The 25,633-nt window shown below is 40.7% G+C and overlaps 1 protein-coding gene across 1 annotated transcript; it reads right to left on the bottom strand.

Annotated features, from left to right (window-relative positions):
- Window positions 1–6,441: 6,441 nt before the first annotated feature.
- On the bottom strand, window positions 6,442–9,014 carry LOC109200289 (tripartite motif-containing protein 16-like). The gene has a single exon (XM_019355799.2). It carries the CDS (start codon window positions 8,868–8,870, stop codon window positions 7,200–7,202), a length of 1,671 nt encoding a protein of 556 aa, XP_019211344.1. The 5' UTR covers window positions 8,871–9,014; the 3' UTR covers window positions 6,442–7,199.
- Window positions 9,015–25,633: the final 16,619 nt, after the last annotated feature.

A 25,633-nucleotide genomic window follows, 5' to 3' on the forward strand; every position in this document is an offset into this window, starting at 1 on the left:
CAAGATGTTTATTGTAGGTTGGATGAACAGAACATGAATGAATATTGACTGACTGGCTAACTGAACTGAAAACACACATGGGAATGGCAGTGACAACATCAATGACACGACAAAGGACCGAAGAGAACTGAGGGCTTAAATGCATGACTAACGATGACATTAGTGGAGACAGGTAAGTAACGGCTGAACTTAGTCTAACTAATGATGCATGGAATCAACTGGAACACAATACACAGGTAGACAGGCTGGCACAGAAAACAGAAAGTGAAAAACATGGATGTGGAAAATAAACTGAACATGACAAAACTGAAAACACTGGGTGAACCACCGAGGAACCCTGACAGCGAGTAAGTGCCCTCAGTGCAGAACGATGATGTGACTGATTTCTGAAGACAGACTGATTTGGGTTTTGTAGAAAGTTTCATTTTCAGTCCTGTGAGAAGCTAACAGCAGACCCTCTTCTTGTATTACTGTACCTAGAACAAGTGTTTTACTTATTCTAGGGACATATTTCCAGACTGCTGCATACATGCTGCTGTGTACATGTTAAGGGTATTGCGCATTACAAACCGTCTGTTGGCCTGAATGGTGATAATCACTCGCGTTTTTATATACTGCCCGTAGAAAGTGCCCTGTTTATGTGAACTGTTTAATTGTTTAAGCGCCTCACTATTGTCTGTCACTGTTTGTTTATAGCTTATTTCTCAAATATTTATGCGGGACTTGTTTTCTGTGTTTGGTTTGTTCCATTGGTGCTGATTTTACAAGATTTCTTAGAAATAAAACTCAAATGTGGTAAAGTGAATGCATGCATCCTGTCAAAGCTGTGCTCACTGGGAAAATAAATTTGAACAGACATAATTTGTGTAAACCTGTACAACACCTCCCACACAGTCTGTTAAACCACACAGTTTAACAGACACAGAGGTTGTGTGTTATCACTTTAAACTGGCATGATTCGTAGAGATTAACCGAGTAAGGCGGGGATTTCGAGCAGTTGATGAGTTACAGTTCATATTTTTGCTGCCACGTTGGAGAAACTGTGTGTATCCAGAAAACCCAACATGGAAAAACAAACAAACAAAAATTAAAGTTTTTACGTTCAGGTGCAGCATGGAGCTGTGTGGGTCACTGTGAATTTTGCATGCAGTCAGAGCCCAGAACAAAACATCAAACTAAACTAAACTTAATGTCCAAATTTTTTCAGAGACTCTGTTTTATTCAGTGTTCTTTTTATTCTGAAGCTTCAACTGAAACATCAGTTTATCAGTGACGATCTTGTATATGAGAGTGAACTCCCGCAGTGGCAATAATCAGAGAAAACTCCACTTAAATGTTTTATAAAATTCTCTTTCGACACATTTCCTGTGTAGACTCTGATCTGAATCAAATCAGAAATTCTGCTCATTCTGTTTTTCCCCTTGTGACAACAACATTTCTAAATGGGACTGTGCTTTGGTGTTTCTGCAGTTTCTTCTTGATTTTTGTAATGAATTAAGTGTCAAAAAATGAGTGTCTGCCTCTGTTTCTTGAAATTGTGGCGACTAAACTTTGACCACATGAATGAACCTCCCTAATTTATTCATTTATTTATTAATCATGACCCGTAAAATAGGAATCGATGTGTGACTTTCACTTTGAAAAGTAATGAAATGACATGATTTACTAAAGTTGCTAGAAAACAACTGACGGTTCTGATGACTCCAACACTGAAAAGAAACCATCTAGCATTGATCCTGATGTGATAACTGTGGAGCCATTCACCTGCAACAAGAGCATTGACTCTGTCCTCTAACTGTGCCCCCCTCTCCCTGTTAATGCCCTACCTGGCCCCCCTGGCAAAACATTTGCTAGACCCGCCCCTGCACAGTTACCAGCTGTCAGCTACGTAAAAAAAGGATCCTGGTGTTATGAACTGTTTCTGAGAGACAAATAACTTCCCTTCAACTCATTCATGTCACCTAAAAAGTAAACCCGTTTCTCCATCAGTGATGTACACTGTCTTGTTGGTATATATGTATCAATCTAATAAACTTAAACCTACACCATCCTCCCTATTCTGGTATTCTAAACCAAGGGCGTAGATTTGGTTTAGCATTGGTGGGGACGGATGATTCAACCACCGAACCCTGCCCTGTTTCTTTTTTTTTCCTTTTTGTCTTTGCTTCTTGATAAAAAAAGGAGAAATATACTTGCCTACATGTGCTATTCTACATGCTTTTAAACCATTTAAAATTACAAATCATAGTTTTATATGTGAATTATATAATGTTAAATTACAATTAAACAAATGACTGATTTTAGACTTTAGTTTACTTCAGCCATATTCCATATGAATCAGGTATCATACAAAAATAAAAAAAAGCTTCAAATAGAGTCATGACAATAAAAGAATATGACTTTAAGGACCTAACAACATTACTTCAGTTATAGTACACCAACATCTCTGATACATTAGCACCAGAGATGGGCAGTAACGCGTTACTGTAATCTGATTACTTTTTTCAAGTAACGAGTAATGTAAGGGATTACTGTTGCAAAAACGGTAATTAGATTACCGTTACTTTCCCGTAGGAACGCTGCGTTACTGCGTTACTAAAACCGTGATTTCTTGCGAGAATGTCTCATGACAGTGACGTAAGCAAGTGCAACGTTCGTGACAACAGCTGTGTGCAGATCAACAATGGACAGTGCGGGAGAGAGTTTGAGCATGCAGCGTTTAAAGCGTGGAAGTACTGACCTTACTTTAAGTTTGATTCCATAAAAAGTGGCATAAACATTAGTGTCCGTTGTGCGTGGGAAGAAAACTTCTTTTTACAGCGAAAAAAACCCCTAAACTTCCAAGCAAGCAGCGAGTGCGCTACGACGTAATGTGAAATTCACAGAGAAACTCGCGGATTCTTCAACTGACCGCTGCGGCACACCTGCACCAGGGTAAACCTCCGCCTACCCCACTCCTGCTTCACAGGTGAAAATAGAGCAACTAGTCTTTGACTTTATTTATTTTCTGCTGTGTTTTACTTGCATCTATTTGAAAGAGTGAGTGTAAACACAAAAAAATATTTTATTTTATGTGTTGGAATGTGCAGAAAATAGGTTTAAATGTTAAACAAATTTCTTCCAGTCAGAGAATGTTGCATATAATTAAGTTTTTGCTTGATGCATAAAGTTAAAAGATTTAAAGTTTAAAGTTTTAAAAAGAGACTTTTCCATTTGATTACATTTCGTATGATGGATTATGCAGAAAAAGTAGAATTGGGCTGAAAGATCTATCGCTTTATCACCTATTCAGGTTGTAAATCGTGTTTTTAAAAAGTAACTAAGTAACTAAGTAATTAATTACTTTTGAAAATAAGTAATTAATAAAGTAACAGGATTACTTTTGGGGGGAAGTAATCAGTAATTAGTAACTGATTACTTTTTTCAAGTAACTTGACCAACACTGATTAGCACTAAGGGAACACTGAATGACCTGCTGGTTTTTGTCCATAAAACTACTCATCTAAGATGACCAGAAAGTAAAAGATCTCTCAGCAAAATTATGCAACAATTTAGGCACTATTGCCCCGATCAAATCAGTGAGCTGGGACTTTTTATTCTAAACATGAACTACTGTTACAGCAACAGACATGGACTACTGGTGCCCCACACAACAACTCAATGTCCACTATGTGAAGGATACTATACTGTCCTGGTGGACATGGCAACACTTTTTTCATGGTTACATACAGTTTTAGACTGATGTGGGCCAAAGCCTAGCACATACTTGCCAACCTTGAGACCTCAGAATTAGGGAGACATTCAAAGGGGTTTTTACAGTGTTTACTTATCGGAAAAAAATAAGTTAAATGTCACCGGCGGGTGTCCAAATTCAGAGGCTCCGTCCACCTGAGGACCCGGCCTTCGCGGTCTAAGTGGGCCTCCGAAAGCCGGGTAGACCGGAAATGAGCGACTGTGAAATTGGGGGGTCAAGCCTTCATAATTACGTCACCTCTGCCATCTGCTCCTTGCTGTCCAAATAAAATAAAATATAACCGGACGCTTGCGTAGATTCTCGACCATCTCACACTTCTGTTTAATCAGTTTTCTGTTTGACATTTATTCAGCTGTGTGAAAACCCCGGAGGAACCCCCCCGAGGGATTAATAAAGTTTTATTTAATCTAATCTAATCTAATAACTTTAATCTCAGCCAAACCGATTTACTCATGAACAAATAAAACACTGAAAAAGGCCAAACAATAACATGTTTAAGTTATTTGAAGTTTACACAGCTACATTCTCGCCTGAAAATATGTTAAAAGTTTATTTCGCGACCCAGAAAGAGTAATAAGAGTAATATTAATACTAAGTAGCTGCAGTAGTAGTAGCCATTGTTGGAAACTGGAATTGGCTGGGCCAGTCTAGGATATGGTTTTTCAATTTTGTTGTCTGGGTGGAAAATCGGGAGAAATTGGGGCGAATGGTGGCTCTGGGAGATTTTCGGGAGGGGCACTGAAATTTGGGATTCTCCCGGAAAAATGGGGAGGGTTGGCATGTATGGCCTGGTATTGCCTGTAACGTTATTATGACGGACAGATTTTATGAGTGAACTTGACTTTAAGTGACTTACAGGTTTCTTTGAAAAATACTTTCTTATAACCAGGTTCTTCCTTTTTGCTACCATCCTCCTCTCCTCCTTGCAGGTCCTCACAGCGCAGGCTTGGTGCTGCTAAAACTAAACAGAGCTCCCTGAAAGGCACAGCCAATCACATTGGCCATATTTGTCACATGAGGTAGGACTCCAGTAGAGAACGTAATTTAACTCTTTCTGCACCGCTGGGCGAATGAGACGTTGACAGATCTTTTTTTTCTTTCTATCAGTTTTGTTTTTCTTTACTCGAAGAGATCAAATTATTGGTGGGGACAATTCAATAATAGCTGGATATTGGTGGGGACACGTCCCTTCCGTCCATGCCAAATCGACGCAGTACTTAGCTGAAACCCAAAGACTGCTTGGTCGAGTTAACCTCCTGAACTATCTACAACACATGGTGGAAACCTGAAATTAAGACAAAGAAGGCTAGAGGTGAGACATGATCATTACTGAATATTAAAAATAACAAATGACAGATTTTGTGATATTTCCATCAATTATTTATTTACCACATCAATTAACAGCATGGCAGGGTAAAATATTTTTCTAGCATGTCAACCTTTAAAAAGTGAAAGGAGACAGAAAGACAGGTGAGAAGAATAAAACTTAATTGACTTTTTGATGGCATTTTTACACACAGTACTGGTACAGAATCTAGAAAATGTGGGAAAACACTGGCATCATAAACAGTACTTAGCTACTTCTGAAGAAATTATGATGGGACCCTGAAAAAAAATTACTATGTACAATAATGGATTTCTATACATTTTACATCAGATGAAAACGTTTGTTGTAAGATTCAGATAATTATTTAATATATTATTTAATAAAAGCTAGATATTTTAAATGAGAATAAGAAAGAAAAGTATATCTTTCCCTGTTAATGCCCTACCTGCCCCCCTGGCAAAACTTTGCTAGACCCGCCCCTGCACAGTTACCAGCTGTCAGCTACATAGAAAAGGATCCTGGTGTTATTTGTCTCTCAGAAACAGTTCATAACTTCCCTTCAACTCATTCATGTCACCTAAAAGGTAAACCTGTTTCTCCATCACCTGTTCAGCTCTGATGATTCAGTAAGGACATCTCCTGGTTTCATCTGCATGTTTCCCTCTCACCAGATAACCAAACCGATATCATGACCAGCAGCTTTACAGCTGTGGCTCCAGCAAACATCAGCTGATACTAGAAATTAATATTAAATAAATTCTAACAACAGCTGATAAGGCTTAAACGTGCTGATGTTGTTTAACACGACCGCCGCTGGTTTCTTCTTTCTGGCGTGAAACACAAACAAGAGAGATGGGACTTGCGTCAGAAAAGCCGATCAGCTGCTCATTGATCAGTTTCATGATTGAAGTAGCAACAGGAGAGGGAGGGGGAGAGAATGAGAGAAGAAGAAACAGCTGTCCAGCGTAAAGATGCAAAATAACTCCAGCTTTGTGTCTTTTTTTTTCATTCTAGCTGAAGTCCGGGCCAAACTGTGTTCCTTTTCAGCTCAATACGAAACACGCAATATTTTCTCTGAATGCGGGATGACTCCGTTTTTTACGGGATGGTTGGCAACTCTACTAACTAACCTTATGAATAAAATAAAGTTCACTATTAGTAACATCACACCACCCGCCCAGCAGTATAGAACAATTGAGTTAGCTTTACACATCTCCCAGCATCTGGCCAATCCACCACCTTTCATTGTTTATACTGTTACGGGGAAAAAACAAAACAAAAAAAACATCGGCCCATAAAAAAGAAAAATCGCTAACGGCGCACCGAGTCCAGCTATGGCTGCATATGTGTTTAGTAGTAATTTGTTTTTGTAAGGCATTGCCATATTGGAATCCCGACTTCTCTGACGAGGCTAACCAGAACACCGTTTACTCAAGTGTGATATTATTCCCAGGTCTGTGTTCCGATTTCCGAGGTAAGTCGAACGCAACACACAAAGTAACGAATAACGACCCATCTAAATCCCAGTAATGATTAACGTATTCCTGATTTTGGCCTGTATTTGGCCTGGCCTGTATTTCTTTAGCGCTTCACTTAGTCCCTATGGACCCCAAAGCGCTTTACACTACATTCAGTCATCCACCTATTCACACACACATTCACACACTGGTGATGGCAAGCTACATTGTAGCCACAGCTGCCCTGCCCTTTTGGCATAATAACTAGTTACCGTGCTCGTTACCACAATAATAACGTAGTTACTGTAACGCATTAGTCCCTACACTACTGATGAATCACTGCAGCTCCAGTATATTGTTGCATTTGACAACCCACTACAGCAACTACAGAATAAAACCACTAACCAGACTGATGACAGATTTCAAACATGCTGAATATGAAGAGTAGTATCATTTAAACTCACATGATTATCAGCCATAAGAACAAATTCAGATTTATATTGATGTAAGGTATATAAATGTAAGTACAGTTTGAATCAGTGCAATATTATTTTCACACATCAATGGACCACTGAACTTCTCAGCTTCTAAAATGTAAAGCCTCATTTAGAAACTACACAAGTACATATAATGGTCAGGGATCAACATGAACCTGTCTTCTCTATTTGACTTTAATCAACTCTGCAGTGTCTCCATCTTTCCAAAGCCAAAGTCCAGCATAGAGCGGCTGAGTGAATGTGGTCTGGACTCTGTGGAGGAGAGTCATGGTTTCAGAGACGCTGTAGAAAGACAGAATACCTGCTCTGTGATCCAGGTACACTCCTACTCTGGAGGACCGAGGACCTGAGAGGTCAGTTCGGACATTGTTGTGCCAAAATGTAAAACTTTTTACGTACCAATATAATGCCCACGATATGTCAGTATTTCCAAATCCACATTCACTGCCCTTCCCTGTTCTGCTGATATTCTTGTATGTAACTGCTACACAAGCGTTGACCCCGCTCCACTCCACCTCCCAGTAACAACATCCAGTCAGACTCTCTCTACTCAGGACCTGATACCTTCCAGTGAATCTGTCTGGATGATCAGAATAAGACTGTTGTTGTTTCATTAATGTTACTTTTCTGTTCCCATCAGATAATAACAGATGTGTGTTTGCTGTGTTTGGATCCAGTGTGATTTCATGTGAATATTTTAAGAATCCAGCTCTGGTCTTTCGCTCTGGTGACAGTAAAACATCCACTTCAGTGACTGTCAGTGAGATGTTTGTCCATTCCTCTCTCAGAATGTCCTGTAGTTTATCTCTGGTCTCTGACACAGCTGCTGTCACATCCTCAAAGTAGCTCAGAGGACGAATATTGATGCTGGATGAGTGTGTAGACTCACTGAGGGCTGACAGTGAGGGGTAGTTGTGTAGAAACTGGTTGTGATCCTCTGTGTGTGAGAGCTGCTCCAGCTCGCCGTCTTTCCTCTTCAGCTCAGCGATCTCCTGCTCCAGCTTCTCCTGAAGCTCTTTGACTCGACTCACTTCAGTTTCCTGCTGGGATCTGACCTGCTGCTTCACATCAGAGCTTCTTTTCTGGATGAGACGGATCAGCTCAGTGAACATCTTCTCACTGTCCTCCACTGCTTTATCAGCAGAGCCATTGATGGCCTCCACCTCCTGTTGAAGCAGCTTCACATCTTTCTCTCGCTCCTGGATTCTCTGCTGGATGTTTAGTCGTCTCACCTCGAGCTCCTTCTGCTTCTCAGTCCTTTCTGCTGCAGCTGGGACTGTTTCATGGCCTTTATGTTCATCCATTGTGCAGAGATAACAGATACTCTGCTGATCAGTACGACAGAAAATCTTCATCACCTCATCATGACGAGAGCAGATGTTCTCCTGGAGCTTCTTGGAGGGGGCCACCAGGTTGTGTTTCTTAAACTGAACTACATCACAGTGAGGTTGGAGGTGTTTCTCACAGTAAGAAATTAAACAGACTAAACAGGACTTGATGGCTTTCAGCTTCCTCCCAGTGCAGACATCACAGGCCACATCTTCAGGTCCAGCATAGCAGTGATCAGCTGGAGCAGCTTGGAGTCCAGTCTTCTTCAGCTGCTCCACTAAAGCTGCTAACATGATGTTTTTCTCCAGGACAGGCCTCGGTGTGAAAGTCTTCCTGCACTGAGGGCAGCTGTGGATTCCCTTCCTGTCCTCTTCATCCCAGAAACCTTTAATACAGTTCATGCAGTAGCTGTGTCCACAGGGAATAGCCACCGGATCCTTCAGTAGATCCAAACAGATGGAACAAGAGAAGGTTTCTCGGTCCAGCTGAACTCCTTTCTGTGCCATTTCTCCTCTCAGTGTCAGTGACTGTGTGAGTTTCTCTTCCTTATAACTGAAACCAGTCTGAGCTCTGATCTCAACAACATGTGTTTCTGCAGTGAATGGAGCCTGTCAGCTCTTACACGTCACCACATGTTGGTTACACCCATGTTCAAAGTGTAGATCTGAAGGGGAGGGAACGAGGAAACACGTGGACAGAGAGGAGGTGCTGTGTTTAAGAGCAGGAAGAAGAGGGAGGGTTATCAGGCTGTGCTTCACTCCAGGAAGAGGAGCAGCTTGAGAGCGATACTGTGTGTTTAACCCTTTATTTTCTGCTTACATCAACTTTTAAGCTTGTTAACACTTTCTTCTAGATAAATAAACTTCACTTTAGAAATGTCAGAGTTCTCACTGAAGTTAACAAACAGTCCTTCAGTTTTAGTCAATGCAGGAGGATAATGATCCTAAACATACAGATAAAGCAGCCACTGACATGATGCTTATGTTGCATTTCAGTTTATGTTTATTTTAAAATGTTTCTGTCCCTCAAACACCATCAAAGGTGAGAGGGTGCAGCAGGTGTAGTAGTTGGTATATGAGGCAGTAAACAAATTAAATGGTTTTCAAATACAGTCATCTCCATAAAAATGTGATAAATGTTTGACAGGAATAAAAAAGAAACTCTGACTCCTTCTTTAAAAGTATTTTTCTGTTATTACGGTCGAGTTAATCACAACAATAATCTTGAGTAGGGACGTGGCTAAATACAGGTATGTATTAATATTAACCCTTTATTGACCAAGTATCATGCAGGCTGTCTGGACTTATTTGGTAGTTTTGGCTGTAAAATGGCCAGAAATCATACTATAAGTGAATGTTTTTGCTCCTTTTCTCAGAAAAACCTCAGCTTTCAATATCTAGCATTCATTTTACATTATTGTATTGTTAAGACAATGGAACAATAGTTTAAAGTGGAAAAAAACAGACTCTGTCTTATCAGATTTATAGTTAAGTGGAAACTGATATTCAACAGGAACAAAATGTAATATAACATCAACTTTAAATATGAATTATAATAAATATGTACAAAAAGGCTTTTGAGCCTAGGCCACTCAGTTTTTTAAATCTCCAGGCCTTTTTTTGGGGCATTGCCACTTCCCCACAGCAGAATAAGAATAAGAATGAGCAGTAGGATTTAAGATTGTAATAACGGACTGAGATAGAAGATGGCAGCACTGCATGAAGAAGGATGCCAGCTGCCGTTAAATCCCAAGGAAGAAAAAGCAGTCTTCGGTAGGGATGGGTATTGATAAGATTTTAACGATTCCGATTCCATTTTCGATTCTGTTTAACGATTCGATTCTTTATCGATTCTCTTATCGATTCTTGTTTTTAAAAAGGAGAACACTAAGGTCGATTAGCTTAGAACTGTTTTATATCTTCTCTTTCAACAAGATAGAAATTTAGGAGTAACATGGCCTTACAAACCCAACAGTGAGATCTTAAGAGATCCACAGCCTACGGCTCTTCAATGGGGTGTCACAGGGTCCCCGGGGAAAATTGTAAACGTAAAATAATAAAATAAATATTCTTCTGTAGCAATAACAAAGTATAACATAAATTATTCTGTAGCAATTACACAAGAATATCCAGTAATGTCCCTGCCTACAATTAAACACATTCACTTACCATCTGCTGTGGCAAATGGCTGCAAGGTTTTGACCACAAACTAGTCACTGCTCGGTGACATGCGGGCCTGAAAAGAGACGCTACCGGTAGACTGCAGCGACAACTGCCAGCGAGCGCCAGCCAGACTCTGTCTGTCTGTCTCATCACGGTCACCTAAATGCACAATGGCAGGTTTTGTAATAAAGCAGATCGCGCTAACATAATATGCACTGTTAGTTGATTATTTACCTGCCGCATTAACGGGAGATGACGTGCAAACGTTACCGCTGCTGCTGCTGGGTTGAGATTCACGAGTCCGGAGCGGAATTAAAGACATTCATTTAAGTTCATCGCGTGTTTTGTGAGCAAATGCTTTTGCATATTCGTAGTGTTTCCTCCCTTAATGAAATATCTACTTTGCAAGTATTGCAAGTTGCCCTGTTGTCATCCGTTCTCGTAAAGTATAAACAAACTCTTAAGCGTTTGAGCCGCTTAGGCGCCGTGTTTCCTGCCAGGTACGCTCCGACGCTCCGCAACGTGGTGACGTCATTCGGGGCGACTGGAATCAATAAGGGAATCGTTTGCAAAAATGGCAAACGATTCCAAGGAATTGAAACAGTGGGAACCGGTTCTCAACAAGAACCGGTTTTCGATACCCATCCCTAGTCTTCGGTATCGTAGCTATGTCCAAATTCAGAGACCGCTTTTGTAGGCCAATTATGTTACAGCAACGCGAGGAAGGCTGTCCAAATTTGAAGACTCTTCCAAATGCAGCCGACAAATGCGTCCTTAATTTCCCCAGATTTGAAGGATGGGTCGGGTGTATCCTTCGATGCCCAACCTATCCCAGAATTCATAGTGCGGCCCAGCAAATTCCAGTTTCCAGGCGAGAATGTAGCTGTGTAAACTTCAAATATCTGCTAGGTTTATCAAGACAACACATTTTGAATCCAGCTGATTTCCTCTCTGCGCCATTTTTCCTGTTTGTGAAAAACAAGAGGAATATCCGAGGTGAATTCTTTCCTACCAAGGGGACAACATTTATCACCTGACAAGTGTGCTAGTTCCATGACGCCAGGCTTAGCACACTCAACAAAACATATGTGAATTTTATCTAACTTCACATATGTGAAGTTCCAGCAAAAGGCTTCAGTTTTCAGCCTTTCTGGTTGGACAGTTGAAGAGTTTATGATCGCACAGCTCCCTAACACCGACCAGACCAGATCAGCAACCTTTGACTATGCAGAGCCATGAAGGTCACTCACTCACACATTTGTAACCATGTGCAACTATCAGTAAATGGAAAACCAAACAAATAAAGCATTTTACACAGAGGAAGAACTTATGTTGCTTTTATAATGCATGTGACAAGCAGTAAATCAGATTCTGATATTTTCAGACTTCTTTTTTTTGTTTTAACAAAAAAATCTATACATTTTTATTTCAGGAAATGTTTGGTTTCAGGTGCTGCTGCTTAATTTTGCATCTGTATTGGCTGACTGTCACAGTCATGTGTTAACGAGGAGAAAAAGACGATTGTTTGCATATTTTCATTTTGTGCTCTAACTGCCTGGCAGCTTCTACCCATTTCTGTTCAGGCACATTTATTAGTTTGATTTTTTTTCATGAGACACATAGTTAGATGTGGATATATTTTGGGAACATATTATTCAAACAGCTTCTGGATCCATAAACACTTTATTAGTCTGACTCTGCTAAAACCTTGTCAAAACTTATGAAGGTTGTTGGAGATGCTGGAGATTTAGTTAAATGAAGCTTATGTGTATGTTTATCAAGGAAGAACTGCAATCACTCGTCAGTGTGCTTTTCCAAGTGTTTGGCTGCTGGTCGATTCATTACATCACGTTCACTTTCTCATGGTGTAAAACATAATGCTGATATCATTGCTGTAGTCCAATAATCTTTCTGCCTGCCCTTTTCAAGCCAATCAGCCTCCACTCTGTGTATTTTAAATTGCACTGCTCATCTTTCATTCTCTCTTACGAACCACTTCATGCAACCCACCTACTCCTCGTCTTTGACCCATGTAAGCTTCAATCTTATCTTCACCACCACCAGCTTCTAGACTCCAAAGGTTTTTTTCCTTCAGTTCCCTGCTGGGATTTCATTCTGCTGTGATCAGCCTTCGGAGTTTGATCCCTGAATAGCATAATTGAATGTTCTATATCAATAAATCATGTTCAGTTCATTCTAATGATCTTTCATTATTGAAATGTTTTCTTTTCTTCTTCTCTACTGAAAATCTGTAACTGTTTTCATACCATTAAATATTCTCACCAATAAAATCAAATACAACAGTCTGACTTACAGCTGATCAAAACCAGTTTACGTGCTGTGTGTACAACCACATGTGGATTGTTGCCCGGCAGAGATGGGCAGTAACGTGTTACTTGTAACGCATTACTGTAATCCGATTACTTTTTTCAAGTAACGAGTAAAGTAAGGGATTACTATTGCAAAAACGGTAATTAGATTACCGTTACTTTCCCGTAGGAACACTGCGTTACTGCGTTACTAAAACTGTGATTTTTTTGCGAGAATGTCTCATGACAGTGACGTAAGCAAGTGCGACGTTGGTGACAACAGCTGTGTGCAGATCAACAATGGATAATATATCGAGTGCGGGAGAGAGTATGAGCATGCAGCGTTTAAAGCGTGGAAGTACTGACCTTTGAGTTTGATTCCATAAAAAGTGACAAAAACATTAGCGTCCGTTGTGCGTGGGAAGAAAACTTCTTTTTACAGCGAAAAAACCCCTAAACTTCCAAGCAAGCAGCGAGTGCGCTACGACGTAATGGGAAATTCACAGAGAAACTCGCGGATTCTTCCACTGACCGCTGCAGCACACCTGCACCAGGGTAAACCTCCGCCTACCCCACTCCTGCTTTACAGGTGAAAATAGAGCAACTGGCCTTCGACTTTATTTATTTTCTGCTGTGTTTTACTTGCATCTATTTAAAAGAGTGAGTGTAAACACAAAAAAATATTTTATTTTATGTGCTGGAATGTGCAGAAAATAGGTTTAAATGTTAAACAAATTTCTTCCAGTCAGAGAATGTTGCATATAATTTAATTTTTGCTTGATGCATAAAGTTAAAAGATTAAAACTAATAAAACAAGTTTTAAAAAGAGACGTTTCCATTTGATTACATTTTGTATGATGGATTATGCAGAAAAAGTAGAATTGGGCTGAAAGATCTATCGCTTTATCACCTATTCAGGTTGTAAATTGTGTTTTTAAAAAGTAACTAAGTAATTAATTACTTTTGAAAATAAGTAATCAGTAAAGTAACGGGATTACTTTTTTGAGGAAGTAATCAGTAATTAGTTACTGACTACATTTTTCAAGTAACTTGACCAACACTGTTGCCCGGTAACTAAAAACATGAAGGTGAGCCATAGATAAGCAAAGAGAGGAATGCTGACTGATCACCATGGCATCGTTTCACTGATCAGGTATTTTACTGTCAGCATAATACTTTGTGTAGCACAAAACAGAAAGCACACAGAGTCCTGGATTTGAGCAACAGAATTCAAATTGTTGAAGAGACTAACATAAAGAACAACAGGACACAAAAGAAGCATGAATTTCATCCGTTTCATATACTGTATGCTTCCTTTTGCTCTGTTGTGTCTGTTATGTATTTTGGTGCTATTTTATTATCCTCTTTGAGAGCATTTAAAACCAACAGCTCTGAAAGTTAAATGTGTTATACTGACAGTATCAAATATTAGGTTATGTGTTGATTCCAGAGGTGGGAAGTAACAAAGTGCAAATACTTTGTTACTGTAGTTAAGTACAGTGGGATGCAAAAGTTTGGGCAACCTTGTTAATAGTCATTATTTTCCTGTATAAATCGTTGGTTGTTACAATAAAAAATGTCAGTTAAATATATCATATAGGAGACACACAAAAAACTAAGGTACCCACCTTGTGTCATCATTTTGATTGATGACCCTAGCCTTGACCTTTTGACCTTACCGGAAGTGTGTAATATGATCCATAAGCGTGACGAATTGCATCCGGAGAGGGGAGGGGGGAACTCCGGAAGTGTGTAATATGATCCATAAACGCGACACCTGTTGCGACACCTGTTGCGAAAAAAAAAAGTTTTCTCCCTTAGAGGGAGGGGGGTCTGTGGAGGGAGGAGAATAAAAACAGAGAGGGCGGCGCACACTTTTCTATGCACAGACACCAGATGGATCCTTTCATTCTGCAGCCCTGCGTTCCTCTGTACTTGGACGGGGAAGAGATCTGCTCTCCCGAGGCCGTAAGCATGGGAGGCAGCAGCGGCGAGTGGTCTTTGTCGATTATCAGCGACACCCCCGTCACCGTCTACAGTAACAGATCAGAAGCAACCGATGCTCCGCGGAAAGAAGGGAGAAATAAGGACGTCTTCATGTTCCGCAGCCAGATACCGGCTCCGAGGAGCTTGCGGGGAGAATGGCCTCTGCCTATTGAGGGCTGTGGAAAGTGGGGCTACGTCTTCGAGTATGACATATTCAAATACAACATATTTACTATTGAAGGCCTCAATCCTGACCTTTTGACCCTACCAGAAATACTCCGGAAGTGTCTAGTCATTTTCAGACCTGTGCATCATGTTCCATAAGCATGAGGGGATCAGAGAGGGAGGGGGGATCCTGAAGCATAGGGGTGACGCAGCTGTTGAGTCAGTGCTGTATAGAGAGACAGAGCGGCAGTTAGTTTTCCACAAACTCATAGTTTGAATTCTGTTTAAATATTATGACAATTTTCTCTGTATTTCTTTTTACAATAGCGGATGTATTTTACTTTCTTAAGCTGCACCAGCGCTTGTAATGAAAACAAAGAGTGACTTCCTATTGCCTGTAGAGAACCATTTCTTTCAATAGTATTTTATTTTCTTATAATACAGACGCAATAAAAAACCTTTAAGATTATCTGCCTAGCAACAAATTGTATTTTTATAGAGCGGGGTGGAGGCAGGCGCTTGTGATGAAAAGAAGAACTTTCTATCCGCTTGTAACCTACAGGCCGCCCACCTCATTCTTGTAAAAAATGAATATCCCTTAGTGAATACTTAGGAAACTTACTTAAACAATTAAAACACCCTCGGATGCGCTACTTTTCTTTTTGAGAGTCCCTTTTACAACAGATTTTTTTCATTAGCAGAAAATAGACAGAATCCTTAAAAGAAAAATGGTCGTTTCACTCACTCACACACACACCCACCCACCCCCACCCCGCGGGTCAAGGAGGAGTGAGACAGCAGATATCAGTTTTTCTCAATGCTTATAACCTATAGCGCGCCCTATAGCGCGCCCAAAAAAATATTATTATTAAAACACCTATATGAGGTATGTTTTTTGGCTGCCCGCTCCTTCTCAGACCAAAGTAAAGAGTTTTTCTTCATGTTTGAGCTACTTTTACAATGGATTTTCTCAATAGACAGAAACCCTAAAAGAAAACGGCCTTGTTTTACGCACATCAAGAAGGAGTCAGACGATCGCCGGTTCATCCCGGTCAATTACCTCTGAGAGCTCGGGATGCTTCCTCCGTAGGATACCATAAATGTATGAGAAAACAACCCAGAATTTTTTGTTTTGTTTTTTTTAAGCGAGAGAGAGAGAGAGAGAATCGATCAAACTTTTCTACAACACGTTATACCACTCCGGGCCAGGGGGGCGATATAGCATGGACCGGCTGGATGACTACGCCGGATGGAAGCATAACCGGAAGCGTGGCAGCGAGTTTCCCTCTGACCTTCATCCTGCTCCATGGTCAGCCGTTAAAACTTTCCTCAATATTGCTGTAATGTAACAACAAAGTTAGTTTTTTTTTTTTTTTTAAGATCAGACAGGTCCCAAAACATTCCTTACATGCAGTCACTGAATTAGCATCTGTGGCACAAATAAGCTTCAAGGACTGACTTGTTTTTTAGAACCGACCTTTGACACTTGGATGTTGGCTTAAGTTTTTACACAAAGAGAAATTTGACCCTAATAAAAACAAGAAACCCCCCCCCCCATAATACTGTGGTGAATACTTACCTCAGCTTTGAAGGGTTTTTTCACAGCTATTTATTTAGAAAAAAAGTAAACATGTCACAAGGACACAATGCACATTGCAGAGTACATGAATGGGAATTCCTCCTCTCTATACTTACAGTCCTGCCTAACAAATGCCGAGTCATCATCTCCATATTGTTTGTCCCACTTTTCGAGTTTCATTGAAGTGTGCCCAAGTGCACAAGATGTAAAACAATGTATTAGTTTTTTAAGCCCCCGTCCCCGGTCTAACAAGATGCCATTCATTTAAGAGACTAATAATTTTTTTATTTTAAATTGTGCTAACTTCAACGCAGTAACATTAAAAATAAAACATAGCAGAACTCATTTTTGTTGGACACAAGAACAACTCAAGCATATTTTTCGGGAGCCGGAACTAGGGCTTACAAGTTTGCCGTGCCCCTGGGGACCAGTGCGAGGTTGTGTGGCGCGGAGGGTCCAGACACTCCCACAGCACAGACTTTGCTATCCGCACAGAGCTTTTCTGGTGTGTCTCATGCAAAAGAGACAATACAGCTCACGGTAAGCCTGCCCTTTATAAATATCTCTTTGATTATTCAAACAGTGTTTAAATTGTGACTCCAAAAACATTTTATCTATGTTAAAATATACAGATATATATATTTCAAGTTTTTAGCTTAAACAGACTCTTGAGCAAAATCCGTAATGGCATAACCAGTGTGCAGCCTAATGTACATCTTTTAAGTGTATGTTAATCGGTACATGAAGCGTACCTCTGAAAAGAGTCCATCATTTGTGAATTTACAGATTTATTTTTTTAACCGCAGTTTTCACAAACTGCGGATGATGAAATCCTCTGTATTGTAGAAAATGTCTTTAAACTATCGCCGTTCCTTACTGAGTTCCCGAGCTACTTCTTTACTATGTGAATAAACAATTTGAACGAGAAAGGATTTAAAGACACATTGAAGCAAAAGTAAAAAATTTGTAATGAAATTTATGTGACCGTTCTTCTGAAATCCGACACACTGAAAATCCAAGAGCAGCTGCAATCCTCTGCATTAATGATCTGTCTGTTTCTCTCCTTGTGTGTGTGTGTGTGTGTGTGTGTGTGTGTGTGTGTGTGTGTGTGTGTGTGTGCTCACAGAGGGGAGGTCACGACAGGAGTTCCCTGAGTTGACACGTATGAACCATAAAGTCAGTTTGGACTGAGGAGCAGTTGGTAAACTACATTCAGTGTAGACAAAATTACTTTTTATCCAACGCATGCACAAGAATCCAAATCTCTGTATCACAATGATTTTGTTAAAGCCTTATTATTTTATGGGGACAAATTACCGTAGATCATTAGTAGGGAACAAAAAAGAAGGATCACATCGGCAATGTGAGACAGAAGTCTTGACACGTGCTTATAACTTAAAACACAAAAAAACCCAGCTACAGCTGGTAAGATTTATGGTATGAACCAGACTTTCACAGTCTGCATCTTTACAGAGGTTATTTTCTGCTTTTGTTCACTCCTAGTGTGATTAACAAACAACAACCCACAGAGCCCACTAACTATTAGTTGCTTTTTCCCCTAAACAGTCAGTTGACTGAGAGAAATGCAATCCATTATTGTGAACGCTGAAGGAGATGTGCTCCGTAGTCAAACTTATATTTCCTTAACATATATCCTATGTTCTGTTTAATCCCTTTGATGGAAAATTGGTTAAACCGTTGCTCAACTTATGTCCGAATGACGGCAGATAATTCTGATGAAAAGGAAACTGACCCCGTAAGCACTTTGCAGCTGAGTCGAGGGCTCGTGCACATAAGGTCAAGGAGGTGTCCGGCGTGAGTGTGGCCTGACATTCCATTTGGGACAGCTGACAGACACATTAGTGCAACTCAGAGTGTGAGCAGCAGCTCCTGTATACTGAACATAAGAAAAGTAATGTGTAATGCTTCTTTTTTTAAAAGCCAAGATTCCAGGGCTCGTGCTTATATGGTTCAAAAACAGGTTAGTTTAGCGATCGTGTAACTGTGTCCTTGACCTTTTTACCGGTTTGAGGAGTTGGTTCCCTGGTCCAGATATTTGGGGATGGTTCAAATGCCGAGTCTCCAAATGCAAACAAAAGGATAATTTCCACGTTATTTCTTAAATGTGTATAAATGAGATTGGATGATGTCCGATAAAAGTAATAAACGATAAATGTAAATCAGTCTTTTTAACTGTGCAGACTCATTTACAGTGAAAGCGATAAAAAAACGATCATGACTTTAAAGAGATTATGAACAAAATGTCTGTGAAGGTTCTCAGTCATCCAGGTCATCGTAGTCAAAGGAATTTGCAAAGAAAAGCGTCTGGACTTCTTTGAGTTGCTTGAAGACGTTTCACGTCTACATCTCTCCAATGTAGAGGTCTACATTGGAGAGACCAAACAGCCACTTCACAAGCGCATGGCACAACATAGAAGAGCCACCTCCACGGGACAAGACTCAGCAGTCCATCTGCATCTTAAGGACAAAGGTCACTCTTTCGAGGATGCCAATGTTCACATTTTGGACAGAGAGGACAGATGGTTTGAAAGAGGAGTGAAAGAGGCCATCTATGTCCACTGTGAGCGACCATCTTTGAACAGAGGCGGTGGTTTATGACACCAACTGTCTGCCATCTATAATCCAGTTTTGAGTTCCCTCCCCAGACGCCTTAACGCCCACTCACATCCTGGGCCATCTGACCTCAGGAATTCACATGACAAGGTGGGGCCAGGTTTCACAATGAGCTCACCCGAAACCCTGGCTGATTAGGTACCACACCCGCTTTCACACCTTGGCTCATGTGATTAGAGGATCACCAGGGGGTCCTTTGTCCCTCTTTGGGGGGATACTCCCACTGGGTTTAAATCTGGGACTCTCGGCCATTTGACCTTAGAACTGAAGAAGCTTCTCGGATGAGAGGTGAAACGTCTTCAAGCAACTCAAAGAAGTCCAGACGCTTTTCTTTGCAAATTCCTTTGACTATGAACAAAATGCAATACATTTTGTTTTTTGCTACATTAACAACTTTTCCAACTCTGATTCTCTGCAGGACCCACACGGACATCAGTTCAGACTGAAATCCAGTTCAGACGACACACGCAACATGTTCAAGCTTGCACGGAGGCCTTTCAGTAAAAATAAGAAGATGGTTAAGGTGAGAGATTGCTATTCTGTCTTTTACATCGGTACAAAGGGAGGACTAAATGCCAAAAAAGAGAAAAGTTTTTTAAAAAAATGATGCTTTAAAACAGTTCGAGTATCTTTGTGTTTACGGGGAGAAGGGAATAACTGCGGCCGAGGCTCTGAAAAGAGACGGTCGCTTCACCGATGACCTGGGCTACTTTGAGCTGGTTAACATTAAGGACGAACGTAAGACCGAGTGCACAGACATAATTGATTGTCTGGACAATAAGAAATTCCAGATATGTTTTCCACAGGCAGCAGATACGGAAATAAAAGATGTAGCCATCCCAGGGCAGCAGAAACCTCCACACGCATCAAATAATGCAAAGCGCAGCGGTGGAATGACATCAGTCTTAGATGTAGCACGACAGAACGGATTGAGTCTAACAACAGCAATCAAAGAAACGGGCAGCAGCGTTGACCGTAAGGAGGTTTACGATCTACTTTGTCAGCAGTATCCGCGTCTGAAACGATGGATGGAGAGTAGATTCCCCAAAAATTCTTTCCAGGAAGCACTGAAGTACAGGAAGGAGTGCTTTGGAAAGAGCCGGCAGTCTTTCACTGAAATTCGCAGTGTTATGTTGCTGCTCGAACTGAGCCAGTCAGTTTGTCTCATAACTGGTTCCTTCATAAAGCAAGGCACAGGCTTTGTGCTATTTGACGACTTTGTCTTGACCAACGCCCGCTTATTCGACTACTGGGTTAAATCAAACACACCTAACTGGCGTGAATTTGTAAACCTTACCGTGGTCTTTAACTTTGAAGACCAAGAGTCAGACAGGAACAACCTCAGTGCTAAGGTGTTTATCGGCGACGATAAGTTAGATTATGTCATACTTAAGCTAGAAACAGAGAAAGTGCCGCCGGGGCTCCTTAAGAGATTTGGGCCTGTACCTTCAGACGGCGAGGCCTGTGTCGTCGGACACCCAGGAGGAGGAGTGAAAAAAATGAGTCCTACGTGCGTCGTCGAGAAAGAGAGGCGAGAGCATGCTGAGAATAATGACAATTTAGAAGACTGTGAGGGATTTTGCAGTCTTTGTGAAATCAATCAGCAGATCAAAAACGACCCGTATGAAAATACCTACGTCACCTACAACACTCTCATGTACCACGGCTCTTCCGGATGCAACGGAAACCAGGGGTTCCATTACCTAGTTTGCATTTTGTCAAGTGCAAAATGTCAAGTCAAGTGTTGGAGATCCTAATTTCAAGAGGCAGACTGTTCCAAACTTTTGGCGGAGCAGTTGCAAAGGCCCGGTCTCCTGCATTTTTATTAATTAATTGATTGATTGGAAATTAAAAAAATAATCTAATAAAAACAACGCACTAGTTCTTATGAATTCTTTATTAGATTTTTTTGGATGTAGGATTAAAACGACAACTTGTGAAGCGACAAGGTCCATCCTACCTGTGTCAGAAAAGAGTCAAAGTTAGAGCAGCTTACATTCAATCATTTGTCGGTAACCTAAAGATATGTAAAAAGAGAATTTGTAAAAGTAGTCACCTGTCCCGGTTGCTTCTTGCAGGATGTGGAAGCAGCTTAATCACCTGCTTAAGACCCGTGAGTCATATTCAGTGTTATTAAGACATCACAGTTTTACATACCTATTCTGTGTAACTTTATCACAGGTTTTCAGATGGTCTCCATCACTCTGAGCTGCTCTTCATCAGTCCAGACAATAATGCCTTCAGTCTCCTGCTTCAGTCCAAGCTGTTCTCCCTCCTGACTGCTGCAGGGTTCCTCCTGTTCCTCTTTAATCTGTGGAGGCTCTGGGTCCTCCTGGTCCACACTGGAGTTCCTCTCCTGGTTACAGACCTGCTGCTCATCCAGACCCTCCTCTTCCTTACAGTCATGATGTTGTGGTAGATCTTGAAGAACAAAAAAACAGAAGAACAATAATCACTAATGTGTTGATACATAAACTCAAACTATTTTATAAAGCATGAATCAAAACCTGACTAAATGGTGATCAGCCTGTCACATGACCAATTATGAGCCACACACACAACAGCTCGGTGAAATAGTTGCGCACACACACAGCCACACGCTAACATGTTAGCATTGAAGCTCCTCACTGTGAGCAAAGACACAAAGTTCACCAAACTAAACTGCAGGGTGACACCATGAAAACATCAGTGTGTGAAATCCTTCTTTAAATGAAGCTTCACTTCAACTTCAGAGAAGTCTGTTAACAACTTGTTACATGTGTTTTCTGCTGACATCTAACTAGATCTTTACTGCACAGTCTCAGTGTTTACAGAGGATCTAAAACACTGACGCCTGATGACCATGGACCTGCACCAGTCCAACATAGTCCATCACTGGACACTGACCCACAGCACTGATAAATACCCAGTTTAACTTCTTCTAGTAAAGTCAGTCACACTGAAGAATCTGAGCTTGAACAGCACAGAGTTAAAAACATGTCCATACCTGTGATGTGTAAGTTTATGTTGGGTTTCCGGCTGATATCCAGCAGTCTGTGCAGACGGTTGATCTCCTCCTCATACTGGACGATGGTTTTTTGAACCTCTGAGAAGATTTCTTCACAAACAGCAGTTAGTCTCTCCTTGATGAACTCTCTCAGATACTGAACTGAACTCATTGCTGCTTCAACTCAGGCTGAGCGGATCGATACAAGCATCGATGAAGTGATACAGACGTTGGTGTCAGATCCACACTGACGTGAGGGGATGGATACTTTAGTTTGTGTCTCTCCTCTAAGTTCAGTCCGCTTCATCAACAGCAGCCATGTCTGCACACACACCGCTCCTCTACCACAGTAGTGCTGTCCTCCTCCGTTCTTCTTCAGGCCTTGATGGCATTTGACAAATCAGCTTACAGGTGCATTAATCCCGCCTACTGGACTGGAGTGTGGACAGGAGAATAGCAGGAAAAACATGTATAATTATATTCTTTCATCAATCTTATAATTCAATAGTATAATTTGCCATTTATGCCTAGATTTCTGAGTTTAATGAGGAGTCTCTCTTTCCATAACATGTTGTCTGGCTGTATTAAAGAAGACAGCTATCATCATTTCCTTATTTGTTTGAGCTTTCCTGATTTCTGATTCCAAACATAGTAAAGTATCCATCGTCCCTCTTTCTTTATGAAACCCACTCTGATCCCCAGAGAAGAGACTGTTAGTATCTAAAAATCAGCTTCATCTGTTTTCATTCTCTCCATGGTCTTCCCCAACAATACGATGGGTTTTTAACTAGTTTACTGTTGTCTTTAAAATGCACACTGGAATCATTCAACACGTTTATGAGAACACACCAATTTACTGGAAGATTTAATTACACACTAATCAATATTACAAACAAATAGTACATTTATTTAAATAAGCTCAAAACATTTCTGACTGTGTGTTTAAATGAAATAAAGTCAAAGGTAAGTCAAGGTCTCCTCCTGACACTGATTTTCTTTCCACACTTCTGGGTTTTTAGCACGGCCGTCATCTCTGCTCTGTTTAGCTGTCACAGATAAATGATCAGACTGTGCATCTTTACTTTAAGTTCAGCCTTTTCTTCATCATCCGTTGCATTTATAACACCTGCTGTTGCAGCTGACAAGCACATTATATCAGTAACACTCTGTGTTCTGTGAACTATTATATCTTTTTCCCCTCTCATCATTAATACACACCATATTATTACCTTATGGATCAGGCAGCAGGTTATTGAGTCATGTGTCTTTACCTTGCTGAACCACATCCACATAGTTAATCGTGAGATAACTACCAACTCAAAAACACGTCTATATTTGTACAGTCAGAGGGGGACTAGTCCATTGTTCTCCTCACAGTTTCAGTCTGGTAGAGAAGAGTTTCTTTCTCGATCCCACAAACAGCACTGTGAGTCTGTCTGCTGCACAGAGCCGACCGGAGGACCTGTGTCTGTCAGACCCCGACACAGAGCCCCGCCGCAGCTTTAAGATCTGCACTCAGTTTCCTCATTTCATACACTGATGTAATCATAGTGATTTTAGTTAGGGGGTTATTTATTTGAATGAGGCTATCCAATTAAGATAGATTTTATGTTGTTGGTTGTAAAGGGCTGGATGGATATTTTATTTTATTTTTTATTCTATTTTTCAGTTGTATTTTTTACAATTTGGTGAACTGACTTTTTTTTTTTAATAACTTGGCCTACCCTTTATAGTTTTGTTAATATTGGCATAAATGAGAAGTGTTATTGTCATATTTAATATAAACTACTCTGTGTTTATTAAGGCTGTTGTGTGTTTAACATGTTTTAATGCTTTGTATCTTGTTCTGTTTAATCTGAACAAGCATCTAAAAACAGTCAGTGATCACTGTCGGCCTCTCTCAGTTTTTATTACCACTGTTCAGTTTAAAGCTCAGTTTTTAAACCCTTACGATGTCTCTACAGCCCAGCCCATGCAGCAGTATATTAATGACTAACCTCGTATTGTGGATGGATTATCTCAGTTGTTCTCCTGACTGAAGTTTGGTCTGTTTACAGCATCCTGCCATGTGATTACATTTGTCCCTAACCATCGGGAACCCTCAGGTTAACTTTTATTGAGTGGAAAAAAGTTAGTGTTCATCTTCCAGCTTCACTGTGTTTATATTATGCTAACATAGCTGCGTAGCTAGCCACCACGTAGCACATCATTATATACCAGCTAGCCCAGCTAGCTAACCTTACAAACGTCACTGCTGTTTAGCTTTCTGTCTTCATTTATGTCTGAAGTGATAGCAGAGCTGTACGTTTTATTTTTTTCATAAATACCTCAGGGTTTGCGTGCCTCAGTGACACTAAGAGCTGGACCAGCAGAAGCTTAGCCTTCAGGTGGGACACCCAAGGTGGTCAGATCTTAGGGTAGAGGCCTGACAAAGTGCAATCCAATTACAAGACAAAAACTGTTTTCTAGAGCACCCCACCATCCCATCTCTTTGCCGCCTCCGTATCCACCATGTTGTCCCCTTTACTTTTCTGTCTGCCCCCTCATATATGCATGTCTACAACGGGCCCAGATATTAGCACTCTTAATCTCCCTACAGGCGTATTTATCGCTGTTGTAGCTGAATCTGGTTCCACTCACCGAACGACGACCGTCTGGAGACGATTTTATGATCACTTTAAATCCGTCCTCGTGTCTCCTTGTCACGGTTACACTGCGCTCACTGTCCGTTTCCTCCACATTACAGGTTTACTTTCACTCTGCTTGTTGTTCTCCTTTTCCGCTTTGTTTTTATCTTATTTCACCTCTACATCATCTTTCCCGCCATCTACTCCTGTTCTCATTTCACTTCCGTCACTTCGCTCTGCCGCCTGCTGTCCATTCACAGACTAACCGGCCAACCGTCGCCATCCTCTTGTCGCCCCTCCCCCCTCCACTCGTGCTCTGCTGTGGTTTGTTGTCGTGCGGTCACGTGACTGAGCAGACGCCTTTGTTTGTTTGTTTGTTTGTGGTTTCCAAAACTTATAGAGACAGTGTAAACAGGTCCAACAAATCTGCGATGTGTTGAAAGACACTTCCTTTACCTTATTGATACAGTATTTATCACAGGTCCTCCATGCATTCTCCTGCTGCATATCATTACATAAGGAAGAGCAGGCGTGTTTAGAAGCAGAGACAGTAACAAAACTAATTATATTACTAATATGGTTCATTATTATTTCTCTTTCAACACACAAGTGACAAAAATATATAAAGCTGTCATAAATTCTTCTAACCTGAAGGCTAAATCACCAACATCAGAGTTTGGTAACAGTATGAGGACACTTTTTGGTACAGCATCAAAAACTACAGCAGATTCTTTTGGATATTTGTCTTTTCTTTCTTCATCAGCTTTTTCATCAGCTCTGCATTTCTAGTAGATCCTGAGTCTACATCCTAACTTTCTTCA

The sequence above is a fragment of the Oreochromis niloticus genome, unplaced genomic scaffold (genome assembly GCF_001858045.2).
Source record: "Oreochromis niloticus isolate F11D_XX unplaced genomic scaffold, O_niloticus_UMD_NMBU tig00008037_pilon, whole genome shotgun sequence".
NCBI lineage: Eukaryota > Metazoa > Chordata > Actinopteri > Cichliformes > Cichlidae > Oreochromis > Oreochromis niloticus.

Coding starts and splice junctions, on each gene's coding strand:
- LOC109200289 (XM_019355799.2), bottom strand. CDS start 8,870: ATGGCACAGAAAGGAGTTCAGCTGGACCGAGAAACCTTCTCTTGTTCC.